This window comes from Aptenodytes patagonicus, chromosome 4, assembly GCF_965638725.1.
Source record: "Aptenodytes patagonicus chromosome 4, bAptPat1.pri.cur, whole genome shotgun sequence".
NCBI lineage: Eukaryota > Metazoa > Chordata > Aves > Sphenisciformes > Spheniscidae > Aptenodytes > Aptenodytes patagonicus.
The window spans coordinates 30,781,690-30,802,317 of NC_134952.1; the positions used below are offsets into that span (position 1 = coordinate 30,781,690).

Sequence of the window (20,628 nt, forward strand, 5' to 3'; positions counted from 1 at the left end):
TCCTGGCGTGCGTAGCCCTGTGTACTAGGAGAGAAGGAGAAGAGGGATGAGTTTCTGCACTGTAAGGGCATTGCTTTATTGATTACAGAATTTACAAAACAGCCATATTCTAAGATTAAATGGTACAGACGGACAGAAAAGACAGAAAATTGGCTATTTGATTTCCAGTTGCTCTGTTCAAACTATTTCTTGAGCTTTTAACACTGCAATCTCATAATATTTCTCATTTTTTATAGCACAAAGTTCCACTCTATAGTCATTCTTATAAATCTCTCTTCCATAGAGGCAACATTGTCCATGCTTTATAATCGGTCCATTGTTTACTTCCAGCCACTCAAAAGTGAATTTAAATCAAAATGCACCCTTTTCTGAAGACCATTATAAACATTTAAGAGAACTTACACTAGCTAGTGAACAAAGGTTAAAAAGCTACTTCCCATTTAATCTATTCCTTTAGCATAATAAAGAATGCTATGATAGAGTGAATGTCACTTACAATTTCACATTCTCATCTCAGTGTAAGCTGTAGTCTTAGCATCCCTTGGACGAAGCAAGAGAATGCAGCTTTAGAGCTCCACCATTTTATGTTGTAATTTGAAAGTCTTGGTGCTATATGCAATCACAATCTCTACTGGCTGCCGCTTTTTTATCACAGATTGTATCAAAGTTTTATAAGGAAAAATTACATAACTGAATTTGATAGTGGCTCTTTCATGATCATAAATTAAAAATAAAAGCTGTTCTTTAATCATGCTGCTCAGAAATCTAGCTCAAGAAAGAATCTGTCACTGCGGCCTCCTGAAAATGGGATCATGCTTTTTTTTTTTCTTTTTCTTTTTTAAATGCATGTGAGGGGAGGATTCTTCCAGGGTTATCATCAAACTATCACAGCCCATATGTCCTCCTGCATAAACCTACAGAGAAGTGTGCCATCAGAAGCAGTCTTTTCTCCCGGGACTGTGGGTGGAGAAACTAGAGCAGGAAACGGGAAGCTGAGAGAGAAGCAACCACGTAACCCAGCCCTTGAGTCTGGCTCTCTGCTTCTCTGCCTCTACCAGTCCCGCTGGGAGAGCATCACTGGACTGGGAGCTGCTCTGCCAGCTAAATCAGGGCTGTGCTCCGTTGCCTCTCTGGGGTGAGGGACGAAGTAAGAGCAGAGGCGGTTAATGCTGTATAAGGCACACGTGTTTTGCAAGGTAACATGACAGAGAGGGTGGATTTTGCTAGCCTTTCACTCCCTCAGCAGCATTTCCCACCAGAAGCAACCCTAGCAAAACCACCAGGAATACTCAGAGAAAAAAACATACTGCTCAGGGAGTGCAAATTCAGCATCACCTGGTCCTCAGCTGCTCCTTTTCTAGGGGATTATTACAAGCGATCATCCTTGCCGCACAGAGCGGGGCTGGGGTGATTCAGCACCGCACGGTGTTACTGTTAAGGAGGGGGGGGTGTTGCTGGACAACTAGACCATTTTGAAGAGCTGCCTGTGAGCTGCACGTTTCCCTTGCAGCCAGATACCCAGCTGCTTCACCCTGTTTCAGCTGGAGCCATAACTGTAGCAGGGGCCATGCCATTTTTTGGAAGGCTATTGGAAAGAGTGACAGACCAGGGATTTGAGGTTTCCAGTTGAGGCACTCACTCATCTTCTCCACAGATCCTCCCTCATCAGATATCGGTGTCAGGCTGGAGACGGTCTGTGGCAAACAACAACTCAATAGCACTACGTGGTGTCAGGAGTGCAGAGGAGAGCACGATTACCTGAAAGAAGGGGGAGACGAAACAACAAGTCAAAATGAAGGGGACCGAGACTGATCACAGTACTAATGAGCCATGGATATGAACTGTTTGCTTCACCCAGCACTAGACAGGCTGTGTGTTTCTGGTGTTTACTGACAGGGCAATACAACTTGCCCAGTGAAACTGTCTGCTCGCTAATAACTGTAGTTAAATCACTTTAAGAAGCATAATGACTGGTAGCATTGTACTCTTAATGAATGTGTGCTTTGACTCATTTCTACCCACATCTTACCCGGTGATTTGTTGTGACTGACACTGTGTTTGCTGCGAGGCACCAGATGATGAAGCAGGGGTTTCCTCTCCTATAGCACAGTTTTGAGTGACGGCTGTTTCCTCTCAGTTGAAGGTAAGGCGAGCACCACAGAAGTGCTGCCGGCCTGCTGCGGTGAGCTACAGTCCCTGTTCAGAAACGTCTCTTCAGGCCAGGCACAGGCTGTTCTGCACGTCAGGACCAAGGCTCAACCTCAAGCACTGTTGGGATGCTATCGCTTTTGTTTGTTCAAATTTTTAATCCAAGACGGGTCCGATGAATGAAACTGTTGCTCACTACAGCCATGATACACACCCTGCTAGATGCAGGTATCTGTTTTTCTTAAGTGAAAACCAATATGCAGGTGCCTAGCATGAAGGTTTTCTGCAGGGCAAAGCTATCAGCAAGGAGCAAGTGCATATGATCTTGCTGCGTGGAGCTAACTCAGGGGCAAAGTTGTGGGACACTGCTCTTACAAAGCCCCAAGTTCAGTAGTGTTTGTAGGGTCAGGACTGCAGGCAGGGACGTGGGGGCAGATTAATCTTACTAGCCCACTTGAACATGAATTTGCTTCTTCAGTGCAAACCCAAGGAGAAGAAGCACAAGCATCAACAACGGAGTATGTCTGTGCGTCCGTTTCCTGCAGTAGCTATCAAACCGCTTGTGCTCTTCATCACATGGCTTAAATGTGCGGTAGTGCTGCATTTCAACTTTTTTCGTTGTTCTTTCTTTCATCTTTTCACTTCAAATAATGAAAGGAATCTGGAGTTAAGTTACTACAGATCCCTTCTGTACTGATGATAGTCTCCCCCTCACTTCTCCCCTTCCCTTGTCCTCCCACACAATCTGCAGCAAACTGACACTGATTATCTCTTCTCCTTCCTATGGATGAAAAAACTCTGTAATTTGCAGATGCCAAAGGCTGACACTGTCTTACTTATGTTACGTGAGAATCAGACTATAGCACAGTATGTGCTCATCTTGTTATCATGCAGCTTAGTTCTGAAAAACACGAGGGGACACGTTACTGAAGTTTTTTGGGTGTACAAGCCAAACATCAACAATAGCCACTGCCAGATAAAAGCAATTTCTTCTTGGAGTCCCACCACTGAACCCTGAGGGGATTTGTGCAACTAATAGCAAGCCCAACTTGCTTGAAAGTTTAACGTCTGAGAAAGGATGCAGCGAAATACAGTGGGCCTTCCCTCCTTTCCCCCCAGTACCTCTGAGGGCTCATTGAGGGGGAAAAATGTGAATATTTGTTCCTTCATTTTTACAGAGAACAGGGGAATTGCCCGGATAAGTAATGTCCATCTCTTGTCCAGGCAGGTCTCTTCAGGACAGCGTATCTCCTTTGCAGACCTTCTCCTTGTTCAGTACAGCGCGTCTGTCTTTGATGCTTCACCTGAAAGGCTACCCCTCCTGATGGCAGCCGAGGAGCCAGGAGCTCACATCCCGACCCACTGCCCTGCAATGGGCAGTTCCCCCTCAGCAGAAGGCAGGGAAGGATGCAGCCAACATCTGATGGTACATCTGGAGGGGTATATCTGTCTGCATGCCTCAGCCACAACCACATAGATGGTTGTGCATGTTGGGAGGGTGAAACATCCACTCATGCTCTTTCCCCTTTTTTTACTATCCTGATTAAAGTGGAAAAAAAAGGTAATTTCTTCTTTTGAAAGTAGGATACTTCTCACTAGGTTAGGGGAGCTATTCGCCACCATCCAAAAACAAATGATGCGTAGGAAATGCTGTATTCCTTTGTGCTTCTCCATAAGAAATGAATTTGTCATTCATATTCAGATGCAGAGCAGTTCTGTGGATGGAAACATGTGTCTCCTACTCCACATTTAAATGTCATTTGCCTCAACTCCAAACAACTGCTGAAGTAATCAGTGTGTCCTGTCAGTTTTTCTGTTACTTTCCTCAATTCTTTATTTTTGCACCCACACGTCTCTCCATTTCTCCAAGAGCCAATAATTAGTATAAATGTCAGTGCTTTGTTTGACTGGAAGGGACTTGGGAGGCCAGCGTTCCCCTGATGCCTCAACCTGATTGCCTGAACACCACAAAAAAGCTCTGTTAAACGCTGGCTTGAGTTAGACAAATGCCTGGCTTTTTGAAAAGAATAATCCCAAACAGGTGGCACATATTCACAGCTATAGTGCAGAAATCCAGGTAAATCCAACAAACTCATAAACTTTTTTTATATGAGAGACTTGCACAACTGCTTCTTTTCTTCTTTCTCTTCCTCCTCCCTCCTCTCCCCCCGAGTCCTTTCACCTCTAACACAGCACATTTGGACAAAGGGCAAGATGCACTAAAAGCTTAAAATTCTTCAGGAATCTGCCTCAGAGGGTGACCTGCTGCTGGGGTTAAGCCAAAGCAAAGCAACACCAGATCCCATGTCACCACTGTCAAGCCTCAAGTCCCTCTAGAAAGCCAGTAAAAAGTCTCCCTGCATAGTTCTCAACCAACTCACGTGTTAACCCTCTGCTTATCTTTCAGGGTGTATTAATACATTTTGGGTGAGGATTAACTTGTCCATCAGTGTGTTACAACTCAATCCCCCTTCAAGATGGGAAAGAATTTTATTCGCTTTTTTGAGGAGATTAGAGATAGGCTAATTGGGAAGAAACGTGTTATCAGATCAAAAAAAATCGCTAAAAATGGTACTCCGTCTTACAAAATACTGCTTGAGACTGCCTTGCAAAGACAACTACAACGTGGAAAACACATGTCAAACCCAGGGGCTGCGCAGCCTTTGGTTGGCTCCATTTTGCTAACGATTTCTCACCAATCAAAACTGCATTCCATAGGAATTGAAAACAAGATGTTTACAAGCCACCCTGGAAACTAGACTTATGTTTACAATGCAGCTGGTCACACAGCACTTCTTTGCAGTTTTTAGATTACCCTGCCTATCTGCACTACTCAGCAGATACCCGATTGCTCTTGTACACGCTCCTCCACAGTTTACAATGATTTTTAACATCTCAGATGCCACCACAGCCCATCCATCCTCCTCCTCTCCCTCCCCACTCCATTCAGATGACAGCCGCTGTAGTCAAGTTCTGCTGCCGCAAAGTGGCAGAGGCAAAGACCAGCTGCACGGACGCTATTGAGGCTGCACCACGGGAGCCATCCTCCTTCCAGGAGTCTGACAGCACATCCAAGGGCTGCAGAGACCTGGGGCTTTCTCCACATCACCTGCTTCATGCTACTTAAGGCATCTAGTGGTCAGGTACCTATCAGAGATACCTGGCCTGGACCAGAAACCAGTACAGCTGTATCCAGGCTAATTTATCTTGCTCCTCAGCAATGCCAATTGACTTGTCTGCAGGATGACCACTGATATGTCCCTAGATGGTACCCAGACCCTTGGCAGGCTCCTTCTGAGCATCCCTGCACTATGTCCTGTTGATGCACTGCCAGGGAGCCTGTAGCCTTTTGGACAGCAAATGTTTCTGTTTATAAAGAATACCAAGAAATGAATCTTTTGAGACATGATGAAAGCTCCTTCAGAATAATGCCAGTCTGTTTTGAACTCTCCAACCTGAGTTTGAACTTTTATTGCTGACTCTAACATGTCAAAAACAGACCCTTGGTGCCTGAACACTTGTTGCCTACAGATGTTTCACAGCAAAATCCTAACACTGTTCCTGTCCATGTGGCTGTGGCTTTGTGTAGGTTTGGTACCAGTGCTACAGGGAACATTATCTGACGAATTTTCTTAGTCTTTGTTCAGATAGGAACTGTACATTTAGAGCTGTTTTTACCTGGGTACCAGGTTTGCGTGTTGCTACCAGATCCTTCACCATTTTGACCTCGGAGACTGTCACTCCACCAACCATAAAGATGATCAGAAGAGGATGATCACCAGGGTGAGGGCGATTCACCTGTAAAATGAAGGAAAGCATTATTTGTAGTTGCTCAGTCCAACTCCAGACCTATGGACTAGCAGTGATTGGCTCCCTGAGCTGCTGGAGGAAGACTAATGAGGAAGCTCGGAAAAAAATATTCATGGAATGCTGGTTTCTGTAGCAGCTGAGAGGGAAATCAATGGGGATGACGCCCAGTTAAAACTAATGAACTGTTTCCAGGGAAATGGAGTCTTCATGGTTTCCACTGAAACCTAGAGGAGTTTCTTGTGAGGTTTGAGGGCTTCTCCCTCCATTCCTTCTTCATTTTTTTCCTCCCTTTCCCAGAGTGGGAGGAGAGTACTTGGGTGGATGCACAGTCTGGATACACATATGCATGGGGCTTTAAAGAATGAGGGGTAAATTACTACCCAGTAGAAGCAAGGAGTCCAGCCTAAACATGCTAGAATCCCTGCCTGCGGTCAGCAATGGAAAGAATCGTAAGTAATGTGCTTTTACCAGTCCAGCGAATAATCCCTTACAATTCATCCAATGAAAATAAATCGGGTTCATTACAGTATAAAATCGTTTCTAGCTTGTTTCACTTCAGAGTTTTCAATACTTCTATGACTGGGTTGTAACTAATATAGAGAAACCTTAGCTCAAACAAAATACTTGTTTCATTTTTCCTCAATTATCATTAAAATGGCACAAACATTCCACTTCAGTTAAGACTTTATAAAACCGCATTTTAATTTTAAACGTGAAGGTGATGCTTTACGTCAGTTTCCTCTTAACCACTTCTAGAAGTTTGATTACTTTGCTGTTTCCTAGCAAACTCTTTCTTTCTTGATAAAACACACTCCCCTGACAACGCCTTGCTTCAGTCTTTGGGAGTGATGTCAATGGAGCCCGTGCAATTGCTCTTGTCACACCACCTTTGAGTATGAAACACTCCAAATGTTTGGCTCCGAAAAGTGACAGTGAGAACAGTTTACTTTGCTTCTTTTTAGACTCTCCGCCCCCTCTCCTTCCACAAGCATAGGTTTTCGACAGCACTCACTCGACAGATTGAAAGTGGTCATCAACCCGTGTTTGGGCGGAGTGCAGTTCCTTTGCTTTCACCACCACGGCAGCTATCTTTGATCCCTGTGGCTCCAGCTCCTGAGGGTACAGCTCTTCTTCTCTTCCTTGTTGTGGCTGCCCTATATTTAGTCTTTGGGCAGTTTTTCATCCTGCAGCTCCGTCAGGCTTTCTGACGGGCAACCTTCAGAAAAGACTCTTGCCTTTGAAGCAAGCACGGGGCGGGGGGATGGCGTGCTCTCTCTCCAGGCTAGCTGGCCTTTGATCACACAGGGCTCCCTGTTCAATGCTGCTCCCCAGGCAGGGAGCTCTTCAGCTCCCCGGGAGCTTGAAACCAGTACAAAAAGCCTTAGATAGATGTATTAGTGAGCTGAGTATTTGTGTACTGGGTGTTTATTCTCTTAATCGCCCCCACTTTGCCAGCCATCTTCATTGAACTGATGGCACAGATAGCATATATACTACAATTCAGCAGGGTGTCCTACAATTCTGGTGCGACATTGAACAATTTTCCATTTACACCAACAGACCAATTCAATGGATACACCAGAGCTTACAAAGACTTTCTTTATGCACTTTCCCACATCAGACTACTCCCTTCTTACTATCTGCATATAACATAGTGTCAACCTCAAATGAAAAAAAGTCCATTCCTATTACTAACACCATGAGGAGTTTAAGTAAGACCTAAATATTTACTTACAAAGTAGGTCAGATAGAGTTATTACTTCCTAAAATATTAGAGTATTTCATGCTGTAATTGCTGTAAGCAGTGACACAAGGTTAAAGAAATAACTGCTCGCAAAGATGGTGAAGATAAAAGTTGACAAAACTCTCTGCTATGGCACTTCAAGGTAATACAGGAATTACTGTTTTATTCCTTTTCATGGATCTTTGCTCTTAACCCTATTGCCAGAGCAAACAGCTCCACTCCATCTCATGAAGCTTTTGACTGACCTAAGACGCATGCAAAGAGCTCGAACTTCAGAAGCTTGCTATTGAATAAAGCCTCTCTTTCCTAATATCTTTCCTAGTGACAATAAACTCATCATAAACATGCACGTATAACATTGGACACACTGAAAAGACACCGAATATGAGAGCATTAATCGGAAAACACAAGCTTTCATGGCAATGCTAAAGAGAAAATGTCTTGACAAATCATTTCCTTCAGTCAAAATAAATGTAGATCCAAACACATGGTGCCTATATAAAACTCATTATTTTCCAGAAGACTAAAGTTCAAACCACAAATTCCAGAAATGCATATTAAAAATACTATTAGGCATGCAAACTCTAAATTAAATTAAAATTGCAATGAAAAGGGTCTTGGAATCTGTAATTTTGTTATGCTATGCACAAGTGTTTTGAAGGAGGACAAAACTTTGGGTACAAAATACTTGGCTGTGTTAAGAATGCAAGTTTCTGCCAAGATTTTTTTGTTTGATAATACAACCACCCAAGGCTCTCTCTTTTGAAGGAACTGGCTGCATGTAGCTAAACACAGCTCATTTCTGTGATACAGAAGAACTGAAATGGACTGCAACAAAAGCAATGTGTATCTTCTGGGATCCTTCTAAAGTTCAGTTGTTTTGGGACATTTCTGAGGCCTCTGAATGGCCTTTACTCTGAAATCTGAATTTTGCAAAAATCCCCAAGTGAAATTCACTTTCAGTTCAAAATGCCATGCATTAAAAAACTTGGGACAGTTATCTCGGGCAATTAGAAAGACTAACCAAGAAAAAAGCAAAACCATTACATTGAGCAAAGGAGCCTGAAGGAAGAAGGAGGAATGGTTCCCTGAGCTAGCAAAGTATCCCAGCCGGACATCGGCCTTCTCTCCAGCTCTGAGCCCACCACTACTGCATTTCCTCAGGATGCTGATGGTTAGAGGGCTCTTTGATGGCACATGTGTCTGCGTGGAGGAGATGGAGAGGGGGAGATGGGAAAGCGGGGTGACAGCAGTCAATAAAACTCTAAAACTGAAGCAGGAAGGGGTCGGAGGACAGGTTTGTTCTCATGGCAGATCACAAAACACAGCCTTTTCCTCTGAGGAAAGTCAGCAGAAACAACTTCTACTGCCCTACCAGGGCTACCTCTGCCAACCAGGACACCAGCACCAATGCATCTGGTATTGGTGACCAACGAGAAACCAATTAATTTAGCTGAGTAACTGGAAAAAGGAAACCCACATTGATCACCAGAAACTAGACTGCCATGCAAGGCACTTGGGATCAATGATCAGATACCAAGCTCAGATCATAATAAACCACGTGTGTTCTAGAGTAGCAGTCAAAAGAGGAATCCTTGCGACAGGGAGGCCTTTTCCCTTCACCTTCCCTGAGCTTCAGAACAAACACATCCACCAGAGAAACAACTTCTGGACGAGAGGTATCTTTAAAAGTCTGAATGAACATGTCTGAGTCCATCACTTACCAAAGCATGTTTATGTGAGTGGGCATTTATATTCAGGCATTGAGGGAGAAATAAAAATATAAGGAAGCTCATGAAATAATTACAGTCCTGATGGTGCAGTAAGTGGAGAAGATCCTCTTGTGTGAGAAATACAGGCTGGTCAGAAACTCATTCACATAATAATTGAGCACTTGCCAACAAGCCAGGCTACAAACTAAATGAGCAAGCATGGACACATTTGTGAGGTATGTGATGATGCCTATGAAATACTCATCCTACATAAGGTTAACTTGCTCATCTGTTATATATTCCTTACAGTAGGATATTTTTCTTACTAGCAGAGATGCAGGTGCTTACAGGTACACATTGCCGTAATATACTTCACACTTAGATAATACTCTTCAATGGAGAACTCAGGATATGCAGTAAGACAGAGGTGAATGTACAGCATGCTAGCTACTCCACACTTCATCTCTGTAGACATTTAGCGAACACTTAGCATAGGATAATTTGTAAAGCAGAGTAAGCTCTTGTAGAAAGACTGTCTTAAAACATGCTAAGAGCATCCACAAGGCAACTTCTGACTAACAGGCTTCCTTCCTCCCCACTGCAAGTTGAACCTTACCAAGTTATAGAAAAGGCACTGAATATGGAGCTCCTCTGACGACCTTCCTCCCCTGTGAGACCTGACTGTTCATACTTACTTCTCTCCTATCTCAAGGCTGCTCGGTGTCCTTAAAATCCTTTGATGAGGTGCCTTGCGGAATGCCTTTTGGAAATCCAGGTAGGTTATATGAACTGGCACTTGCTAATCAATTTGCTTGTTGGGTGTCTCTGAAGAGCTCCGAAAGCTATGTGAGGTAAGACTTCCTTTTAGCAAAGACACATTGCCTCCTCCCAGACATATCGTCCTCATTTAGGTGTCCAACATCACCCTTATTTAGGTGTCCAGTCTGCTCCATTCCTCTTGTTTTGTTCAGCAGGTGCTACCCATCTGTACTGTACCTGCAACGTGGTGCCTCAAGCTATTCCCAGCCCCCTTGCAAGGATTTAACTCTCCTAACCGCCCCTTAAGTTCTGCTGAACAATATCAACTCAAATACATAAAATCAGCTACTGCCATATGACGCTATGACCTCAGGAGAATCTTACAGATGAGCTTGGAAAGCCTGGTTTACCTTCATGAACATGCTGAATCCAGTTTTAAGGAGATCGGTGAGGCCTGATGACATGTGCTCAATATCAACAGGATCAGATCGATCAGGATTACAGATCTCTTCCACTACCTGTTTCAGCAGCGGTTTGTAAGAAGCCTGCACAAAAAGAACAACGCACTGTGAGTAAAGCTGTTTAGACTTGGTGCAACTGCTCTTCTAAATGTTTTATTTCCATTAAAGGTAACAAAAATAATTATCCTAGAAAGGAAACCATTCAGAGAGTTAAAAAATTATTGAAGCAGCAGTGGTCTTTGTGACCTGGACCGCAAATGGTGTGCACCAGCACAGCATCAAACTGAAAAGACAGGAAGACGGCGACACATTTACTCTGCCCCATGTGTATCATATGAGTAAAGGGAGGCAAGGAAGAAAGGGGGCTTCTAGTTTCTCTGGAATCTTTTTGGAGGTAGTACAGAAAGGGATAGCAATAGTGATGACACTATGTTGCCCATTATGCACCCAGAAGATCTCATTCCCTTTGTAATGATTTTACAAACACTTAAACAGGGATTTTTAGGAGGGGTTGCTTACTGACCACTCCTGCGTTCCCACAGGCGTCATGTCAGCACTAAAGCCTGGATATCAGCAGGGCTAGGAAGAGGCCAACCTGCCTGTTTGTCCCTCATGGGAGAGCAGAGCTAAGGAGTCCCTGTTAGTCCTTCAGCTTCTACGGCCAGGGCACTCTCCATCATACTTCCACCTGTGGAAAACCTTGAGAAAAATATGCCAAACAACCCCACTGATATCATGCATGTCAGAGCTGCAGAGAAGTTAGAGACCAGAAAAAGTGGAACTTGTAAAGGTACAAATGGTCAGCATCCTGGAAGATCCACTTCCAAAGGATCCACCCTGCATCCTCTTCAGGGTCCACAAACCTGTGCTGAATATGAATTAGTAGCCTAGAAATTTCCACATTCCCTTACTGAGGTTTAAACCACTCTACCATCCTGAAAAAGTTTCTAACATAAAAATTTTAGGGACTTGTGGAAAGATGCTCTTTAATGAAAATTTGACCTTACTTGGTTTACAGATGGTGTGTTGTTTTGTTGCTTTCAACTTTGCCCAAACTGCAATGGAACCACAATCGTTTCAGGAAGCGCAACAGTCTTAGAAAATTAGCAGCTTTCAAATTAGCACATTTGTTTTCTTTTGGGACTAGCCCAGGTGTACATCATCCTCTAGATTTCTTAAGGGAATCAAGTGTAACATCATTAATTTTGTAAAGATGATATCTACAAGAGACATCATGCAAGATAAACATAAAAATGGATGGAAAATAAAAAGCAAGCTGCTTGGCTTGAAACTAAAATTTTCTGGAGTAATTAAATAAATGTTTTTTATCCAACACTTTACAGTGAGAAACATAACTTACAGTTTTTGAATACAAACCTGTCAACGAAGATTTATACAACTCATGTAGTTCTTCCCACAACACGTGCATAATTTTTAATTGAGCCAACAAAGCAAATTACAGCAGACATGAGCTGCAGGATCTTTTAGGAGAACATGCCAAGATTTGTGTCAAATCTAGTCACGCAATAAACAACTGTTTGAAAATACACATGCAGGCATGAAGTCCTATGTATAAAAATCTGTTTAATATCTTCACAGATGAGGAACAGAAAGACATTAGGAATGAAATATTTTTGGAGTAGAGAACAAATCACAGTTAAACAGAGAGGCTTACTGCATGAAATCAAAGGAAAAATATTATCTGACTTCAGACAAAACTATGTACTCAAAAGATGTTAAAAATGTGCTATGATTCTGCATGTCTAAATTTTCAGCACCAAAACTCAATGCCCTTCAAAATGATCCAATTCAGCTACATGGATACTAAAAGGCAGATGCTATGATCACTTACCTTTTTTTAGCTATGATAGTTTCAAATATTTTAAAAATCTTTTATGACTTGAAATTCATGTATTATATTTTTAGGGAGTTTTAACTTTATTTTTTATACAACCCCCAATAGCTGCATTGATTTATAACTCACATAATGAAACTTTTATCAACTTTAAATTTTGGCAGGGCACAAACTGTGTTTAAAACAGTTGTTAAAAACCTCAATGGCTATAGAACATACCTCAGACAAGATTATAAGGAGAACAGGAGAGAGAAAAAGAGAGAGAAAGAAAGAGAATGAGAAAAGGAGAAGGAGGGATGGAGGGAGGGAGGAATATACTTGAGATCAAGGTGAAAGGAAAAGAACAGTAGTTACAATATCAGGCAAAATAAATACTCTCCTCTTGCACGGTCGCTACATGAAGTGGTTTGATAACCTGATGAAAACATTCATTCATCATTTTATGTAAGACATATAAACTTCAATGCTACAAAGGGTCCTGCTAAGAGGCTATCCAATTCCCACTTACCTATAGAAACCTTTTTTGAGTCTTAACAAGAAATGGAGGCTTCCCTGCTCCTAACAGATAAAGTGGGAAAGCACCTATAGGCTAAACCCATTCCCATAGCACTAAGCCAGGCAGGGAATGCATGTGGTCACGGGGAGGGCACTACTTCTTCAGAGGAGCTAAACTGATCGCATGCAACCCATGTATTAACACCTGCCAGTCAAAAGAGAGGTCCATTTGTAGAGAGTTGTATGTCTGATGGAAAAAAAAACCATACTGCCTGCTTATTTCTGCTACTCTAAACCTCCTGAACTGCCCTCAGCAGAAGGTTGGTCCTATTCAAGCAATTAAATCCATCTCATAGCCAGATCAGGGGGCTGCAAGGTGTTAATACCTCCCTTGCTGTGTTCCAGCACTTAGCCCTGAGCAAACAACCTGGGTTACATCCAAAGAACATACTGATGCTAATTACACTTCCAGTAAAGTTTTAGAGGGTATTTTCTTATCATCCAACTGCCCCCGGACTGAACTGTATTAAATGTTTAACAATTTTCCCCATTTCAGACACCAGACTGGTCCTAAGTGCCAGAAGACTTCAGTAACAGGTTTTCTCCACCTTAGCTTTCCAGTGACATTTTGCAACACTCCCGACTCCTGTTGTTACAAAGCATTGCTTAATTTGAACTACATCCCTTTGCTGGTCCACCGCATACTTATGAGTTTGGAAGGATTTTTTTCTGGCTCAAGGCTGGAATCAAGTTTTACAGTCTCTCTCTAAATCACGGTATGTGCTTTCCATTGTAAAACTCTATTTTTAACTAAAAAAGTTAAAACACTTTGATGGAGACAGAGAGAGAAAAGCACTGTATATTAGTCCTAATGACTTACAGTAATATCGTAGTTCAAGTGTTCATATTTTAGAAACAAAAGAGGCATTTTTCACCTATTTACAAATGGGAGTGCCTCTCGCACTTATAGAGATGGGAGAGAAGATACACAGGAATATAGTTGCTGTATGGATGCGGGCATCCTGCTTTGCTATGCCGTGAGAGCTCTTAGTCCAGGACCGTCTTGACCTAGCCCTGCCTTTCACAGGCATTTATGTCATATCACAGTGCTGCAGAGCAAATCCTTAATTTCTTCCTCAGACAATTCTTTGTTGACATTGACACGGATATGCCTGAGTTTGGGTGAAGGACTTGAGGAAGTTCTTGACAATTAGGTCAATCAGAAAATCTATACTTAAATATCTTCCACATGGGCAGAACACATATAGGATTAGCACATCAGCAAAACTGGTGCTGTAATTTTGACAGCATGCTAGAGAAATAACATACACAGGGAGAAGAAAGATCCACTTGCCTGGTGGGTGCTGCTGCCTGGATTATGTATGGAATTAAACTGTTTCATGTGCATTCGAGCTCTTGCAATATCCCTGAGGGACCGAAAGATATCGTCCACTGCATCTGTGGCTTTCTTAGAGGTCAGGTTCAGCAACAAGTCACAGCCTAAAGAAATAAAGAAACACGGAACTGAGTGGTTGAAAAACTTTCAAGTGTTTTGATAATAAGCAGTAGCAAAAGGATAACTGGGAGAAAACTTTAAATTAGTTTCAACATGTTACACTCTAGAAACTCAGGGGCTTGTTAGACAGCATGTCCTCAGCATGGCATGAGTCTCTGTAGCTAAGCAAGAAGCCATAAATCCTAGACAGCAAGCAAAGTGAACAGCACCTCTCTAACCACATTTGTAACCTAGATCATACAGCAATTTCATCAGTGCAGGGTATGTTTTGCTCTCCACAGCAAACAGAAGATCCCATGCTAGCAGACCCCAAAGAAGAGCTCCATGTGGAAAGGAGCCAGCTGGTTTGCTGGTCTCCTCGGGGCGAAACAGCCATGAAGAGGGGAACTGCTCCTCAGGCATCCTACCCGGGCCCTGGCTGGCAGCCTGCTGACTCCAAATGCATTTCCTACCTTTGCGACAAGAAAAATGGGAAAAGTCCGTGCTAAATACAGTGGAAATGATAGCCACACATTGGGAAGAGCTGTATTATCATAAAAAAGTCCTTATCCCTCAAAGTGGCTGTGCTGGTTTTGGCTGGGATAGAGTTAATTTTCTTCATAGTAGCTAGTATGGGGCTATGTTTTGGATTTGTGCTGGAAACAGCATTGATAACACAGAGATGTTTTAGTTACTGCTGAGCAGGGCTGACACAGAGTCAAGGCCTTTTCTACTTCTCACCCCACCCCACCAGCGAGCAGGCTGGGGGTGCACAAGAAGCTGGGAGGGGACACAGCCGGGACAGCTGACCCCAACTGACCACAGGGATATTCCATACCATATGACGTCATGCTCAGCATATAAAGCTGGGGGAAGAAGAAGGAAGGGGGGGATGTTCGGAGTGATGGCGTTTGTCTTCCCAAGTAACCGTTACACATGATGGAGCCCTGCTTTCCTGGCGATGGCTGAACACCTGCCTGCCCATGGGAAGGAGTGAATGAATTCCTTGTTTTGCTTTGCTTGCGTGCGCGGCTTTTGCTTTACTTATTAAACTGTCTTTATCTCAACCCACAAGTTTTCTCACTTTTACCCTTCCGATTCTCCCCCCTACCCCACTGGAGGGGAGTGAGCGAGCAGCTGTGTGGTGCTTAGTTGCCAGCTGGGGTTAAACCACGACAGTGGCACAGTTATTACTTTTAATGTATTTTTCCAAAGCACTTCTGCTAAGATATAATGCTTATATTCCACTGAGGCCAAACTCCATTTAGAGGACCATGTAAAAGGCCCCTCCAGGTGGCCAGGCAGTGCCTCGGCAAAGAGAAATTCTTATCCTTGGCTCCATCCCCCTTACCGCAGGACCTATATTGCACAGAGGCGTAGAAAAAAATGCTTTCTCAGCTGACTTGCTGATGAGAATTATCCAAGTCAGAGATAACTGGGTTGCCTGGTGATTGTATTGCCCTGTCAGCACAACTCTACATCTTTTGACATCTCTGCCCGCCTCTCTTCTCGCATGACTCCTCATCCCCGTCGCGGAATATCAAGCACAAAATAACCCTTCTTGCCACATGCACGCACACACACTCACTCCTGCTTATCGCCAGTGTCTTCTCCGAGGGATGCTGCTGTAGTGGTCTGTGTGTCCACCCCTCGTCCCACAATTGTCTCTGCACCAGCAAACCTTTATGTCTGTGCAGAATCCTACTGAGAGGAGGTGGTCTCCCCGCAGGTCCCAGCACCTGCCAGCTCACATCGTGCTGCACCAGTGGAGCCCGGCACCGAAAACACACACCAAAACCTGTCGTGAAGGACCCTGGATTTTTGGGTGGGGGGATTCTGAACAAACTTTCCTCTACAACTGACAGAGGACAGAATCCTTATGCACTAAAGAAACAACAAAAAAGGGAGTACTTTCAAAATTTACAGGGAATTTGTAATAGCTAATCTGGATCACTCTTTCACATCTTTGCATTCTGTACAGCAGAATATATATATAATAGATACACATACCGACACACTTATAGAGGTCTGAGACTATTCCCACAAGATGGTGATTAGACACTGAGCTTTCATTTGTCTGAATATTATTTGTTGAAAGGCTCCTAGGCAGATTCCCAGCTGGTGCAGCAGAACAGATAAAATGCCAGTACTTCTGCAGGGCTACATCAAACCAAGCTGCTAGAGGATTTATGCCATTATAACCCCAAAGCAATGAAGCGAATAGGAACTGGGCCTCGGTGACTCCCGTGTTGTAATTCTAAGGCAGACACTCATATATTTTTGGACAGAGCTCTTGAAATTATTATTTGTTTTTAAATGAGTGCAAAATAACTTACAGAAATATTTTTGTTGTTATGTATGTGCAAGATCTGCGTGCTCTGATACTCTGATTGACCAAAGCTTAGTTTTCATTTGGCCAAGGAGCCTGTGTGTTGTCAGAGAAAGCCCTGAATGCAAACCCTACTCTGCAGTTCATTACCCGACTCCACTGGTGCTCTTGAAATCAGAGAGATGGCTCCTGCGAGTGATCTTGTGCTGGTTTATGTGCAAGGAACAGTGTCCAACAGCTGAAAACAGTGAAACTGAACACCTCCTGGACAGATAAGGTCGATAAATAAAGTCTGAGGTGATAAATCCTGGTTTATATTTATCACTAGCACAGGCAAAATACTCAGAGGAGATCTCGTATTGTTGGTGTGCTTTTACCCTGCCCATGGGAAAACACAGGAATGAGAAAATGGGGCAGTCCCTGTTAGCTACCAACTCAGAGGCTGTGCATATTTAATAGTTAACATTTATAAAGCATTTTGCAAATGAAAATTAAAATGAAGAGCCGTATCTCATTATTGTATTACTAGATTTTTCTTCTGAGAGACAAGCTTTCTCTGTTTTAGCCACATTAGAGATAAGCAGCTCCTAGCTAATGTAAGTAGTTATATTTGTCCTCTCTTTAATCCTTTATCAGCAAAAGCCATTGCTTTTGGCCAAGCCACCTCTGGAATGTTTCCCTTCGCTAGCGAACGCAAGTCCCCCGCATTGAACAAGTTCAGGCAAGGTAAAAATCACATCAAGTTTGCTTTGCTTTGCATACTCTTCTTTTTTTTCTTAATTGTTTATTTTCTTGGACCATTTAAAAGCCTTTTGTTTTGGCCCTACAGTTATTTTTCTCATGAAAAGAAGTATTTGTTTCCTTCTCCTGTTGACATCACTTCTCTTTCTCTCTCTTTTTATTTTAACAAGAGCCTTTTGACCAAGAAGTTTCAAACCAGCTTGTCACTTCCCACTTCTGGAACTGCAGGGCAGTTTCCAGCGGACATGATCTGGCTTCATGGCTAGAAGCCCCCGCGATGCTCCTCATCTTGCCTGGCCCAGCACATCCCACTTTGCTTTTTGCTACTGGGTCAATCTTCTCTTGAGCAATTTCTCGGCGAAGCGCAGCCTCTGTAACATCACTCACCGCTCGAACCTCATTGCCAGGGAAATGCTGTCTGGAGCTTGGGCTTTGCTTTACAGCTTGTGCTGACACACTCGTGGGCTGGAGGAGGCCATGAAATCATTCACCCTCACCATCTGTTTAACAGGCCACATTGCTTCATCACCGCCGCCAAAACAAGAACCCTGGCGTGCCGTGCAGCGCGCCAGCAGCTCTTCACCCTCTGTGTTCAACCGTGCAGACCGGAGCGTATCTCGAGGAGCACTGGAGCAGGGGGTTGATGTGTGCTTCCAGCCTGCATGGCAGAGCACGGTGCTGGACCCAGTTTGGAGCAGGGGGGCACTGGGAGTTGAAGCTCCGGTCTGGTGCCATTTTAAGGCTGACAGACAGGAGGAAAAGAGCCATACTTTCAAAGGTTTCTCTAAAATGTGGCTTCCTTGGGACTTCTGATCAAGAAATATCACGTCTAGGGAAGTCATGGCTCTCTTCTTCCAGCCTGACATCCAGTTCTTCTTTTTTTAAATGTATATTAAAAAATAAGTTTTCTTTGCCATCTTATTGTTGAGATTACTAACAACAATCTCAGGTTCTCCGAAGGCTGCTGCCTACCTATCACACTGCAGTAGGTTCGAAGAGGGGAGCCGGGTTTCTCTCCAGCCTGGAGAACAACAGAAGCTTGTGTTGTACAAGTGGCAGGCAGCTACAAATCACCCCCCATTCACACCTTCCCTGTGAACGGGGCTGTGTGTGCATATGGAGAGCAGAACACAATCCCTCTTCTCTGCCCGCTTCATGCTACCAAGATATCTGCTCCTTTTACAACAATGAAGAGGTGGAACATATTGGCTGCTGCACAACTCATGTGCTAATTAAAACAACTCTTCCTGTTACTGTTTTTTCACGGGAAGTTAAATGGCATTAGGAGAGCGTGCTGAATTAATTCTTTTGAATCCCAGCCCTATTATATATGGGAAAAGGCGTTTAAACGAAATCTGGGGATATTGCTTTCCTGTCAGACTTGAAGAAAACCAGTTGTGGAAAAAAGAAAATCACCGTTAATCAGCATGGGACTAAAGATTTTAAAGCACATATCCAAGATCTTGATGATATCCCAAGAAGAACACAACCTGGTTCTGCGGTAAGCTGTGCCCGACCTCACCGACATTGCTTCTGTTCTACTTCCATCCACTTGTGCTGAATTCGAGGGGAGTCAGAGTGTCAGGAGCTGCATCCAGCACCAAACAGGATGAGACTGCCGGCCCTTATTTTTGACCTACTTTTGAACTTTTTCATCAGAGAGAACACATCTCCTCTTAACCTACGCATCTACATAACCTTTAGTACCAGAACTAATCAATTTTCACAAGAAACTTGAAAAGAGGAGAACGGAGATGCTCTTCTCTATAGTTTGGGGTGACCCAGAAACCAAACCAGATCAGTTTTTCTATTGATTTCTGAAATCGGAAGGAAGATACTTTAAGAAAAGGACACAGACATTGTGAACCCATGAGATCTATAATTATACAGTGGCATGTGATTGATTATTCCCTCCCTGAGAAATGAGAATTTCAGACCTGTGTATCAGAAAACCTTTCACTGTGCTTTGTCTCTTTTGGTATGTGGTCCAGGCATTATAAACAAACTTGTTTCTTCTCTAAAGTAGTATGATAATTATTAACACTTTGTGAAGGTCTTTGATACTTCTGAGACATCACTGAAAGGCTACGATTCTTACAAAGCTGAAAATTTAGGAAAGCTGAAAGTTTACCACTTTACTCTGTTTTATTGGTATTAATTTAGGCTCTCTCTACCTTAGGCTTTATAGCCCATTTGCAGAAAAAACCTGTTATAAACCCTGCAAACCCTGGAATGGTTGCATACTGGCAGAGTAGCCAAGCCGTTTTAGAAGCACACGCTGAAGCATGGGCTAAACCAAAAAACTGGTACTTCGAAGAAGAGAAAAACCAACATCAGGATTGCATTATGCAAGCTATTTTCTAGATATGCAGAATTAATTTGCTTGTCAGCGAAAGACAGAGAAAGAACAGAGATATACGGTATCTTGAGGGTCAGAACTCAAAATACAGCACTATGCTATTAAACTAATGAAAATCTTCTATTTTTACACTTTAGATGATAGCATAGCAATGAGGCCCCTTCTTTTTCTAGCAGATAAATCAAAAAGCTTGTATCTGTATACTCACAGCCATATGTTTTATAATAGTTTTGATATATTCATGCATTAAGATTGTTATGAAAAAGTAGGTACGAATGCATATGGTTACACAGACCACGGCTGTTTTTTGCAAGGGAAAAAAAATTGTGTAAACCCCAAAACTAGGATGAAATTTGTGTGATTCTCCTCTCACCTTTCTTCCCGATGGATTCTGCCATGCATTTGAATATTCTTAAATCTGATTTGTATTAAAGCGTGCTCTCTGCTGCATCTAAAAGGGAAGCTGGCAAGCGGGTGTGACGCTGTGGGTCAAGGAAGGACGGGCCAGAATACAAGACATCTGTCATTGCCCAATAGCAACATCAGCAGAAGGTGAAAAATCAGAATTGACTCCATTTTACTTTGGGGGATTATGGAAGAGAGGTGCGTTCCCACACCCTCGAGAAGAGAGCGTCCAGAGGGGACAGACACAGCGGTGCCTGCGACAGCTTCCCCGCAGCACACGGCACGTCTCTACCCCTGGGGATGGAGAGGATCCCA

General features: G+C 43.2%; 1 protein-coding gene across 1 annotated transcript in view; it reads right to left on the bottom strand.

Moving 5' to 3' along the window:
- Positions 1–47: 47 nt before the first annotated feature.
- SCFD2 (sec1 family domain containing 2) overlaps positions 48–20,628 on the bottom strand; it is a 205,613-nt gene continuing 185,032 nt past the window's right edge. Inside the window, exons 6-9 of the mRNA XM_076336245.1 lie at positions 14,339–14,484; positions 10,584–10,718; positions 5,827–5,946; positions 48–1,758 (exon numbers count right to left, since the gene is read on the bottom strand). Coding sequence (XP_076192360.1) covers positions 1,666–1,758; positions 5,827–5,946; positions 10,584–10,718; positions 14,339–14,484 — 494 coding nt within the window. The 3' untranslated portion in view covers positions 48–1,665. The remainder of the gene's footprint in view (positions 1,759–5,826; positions 5,947–10,583; positions 10,719–14,338; positions 14,485–20,628) is intronic.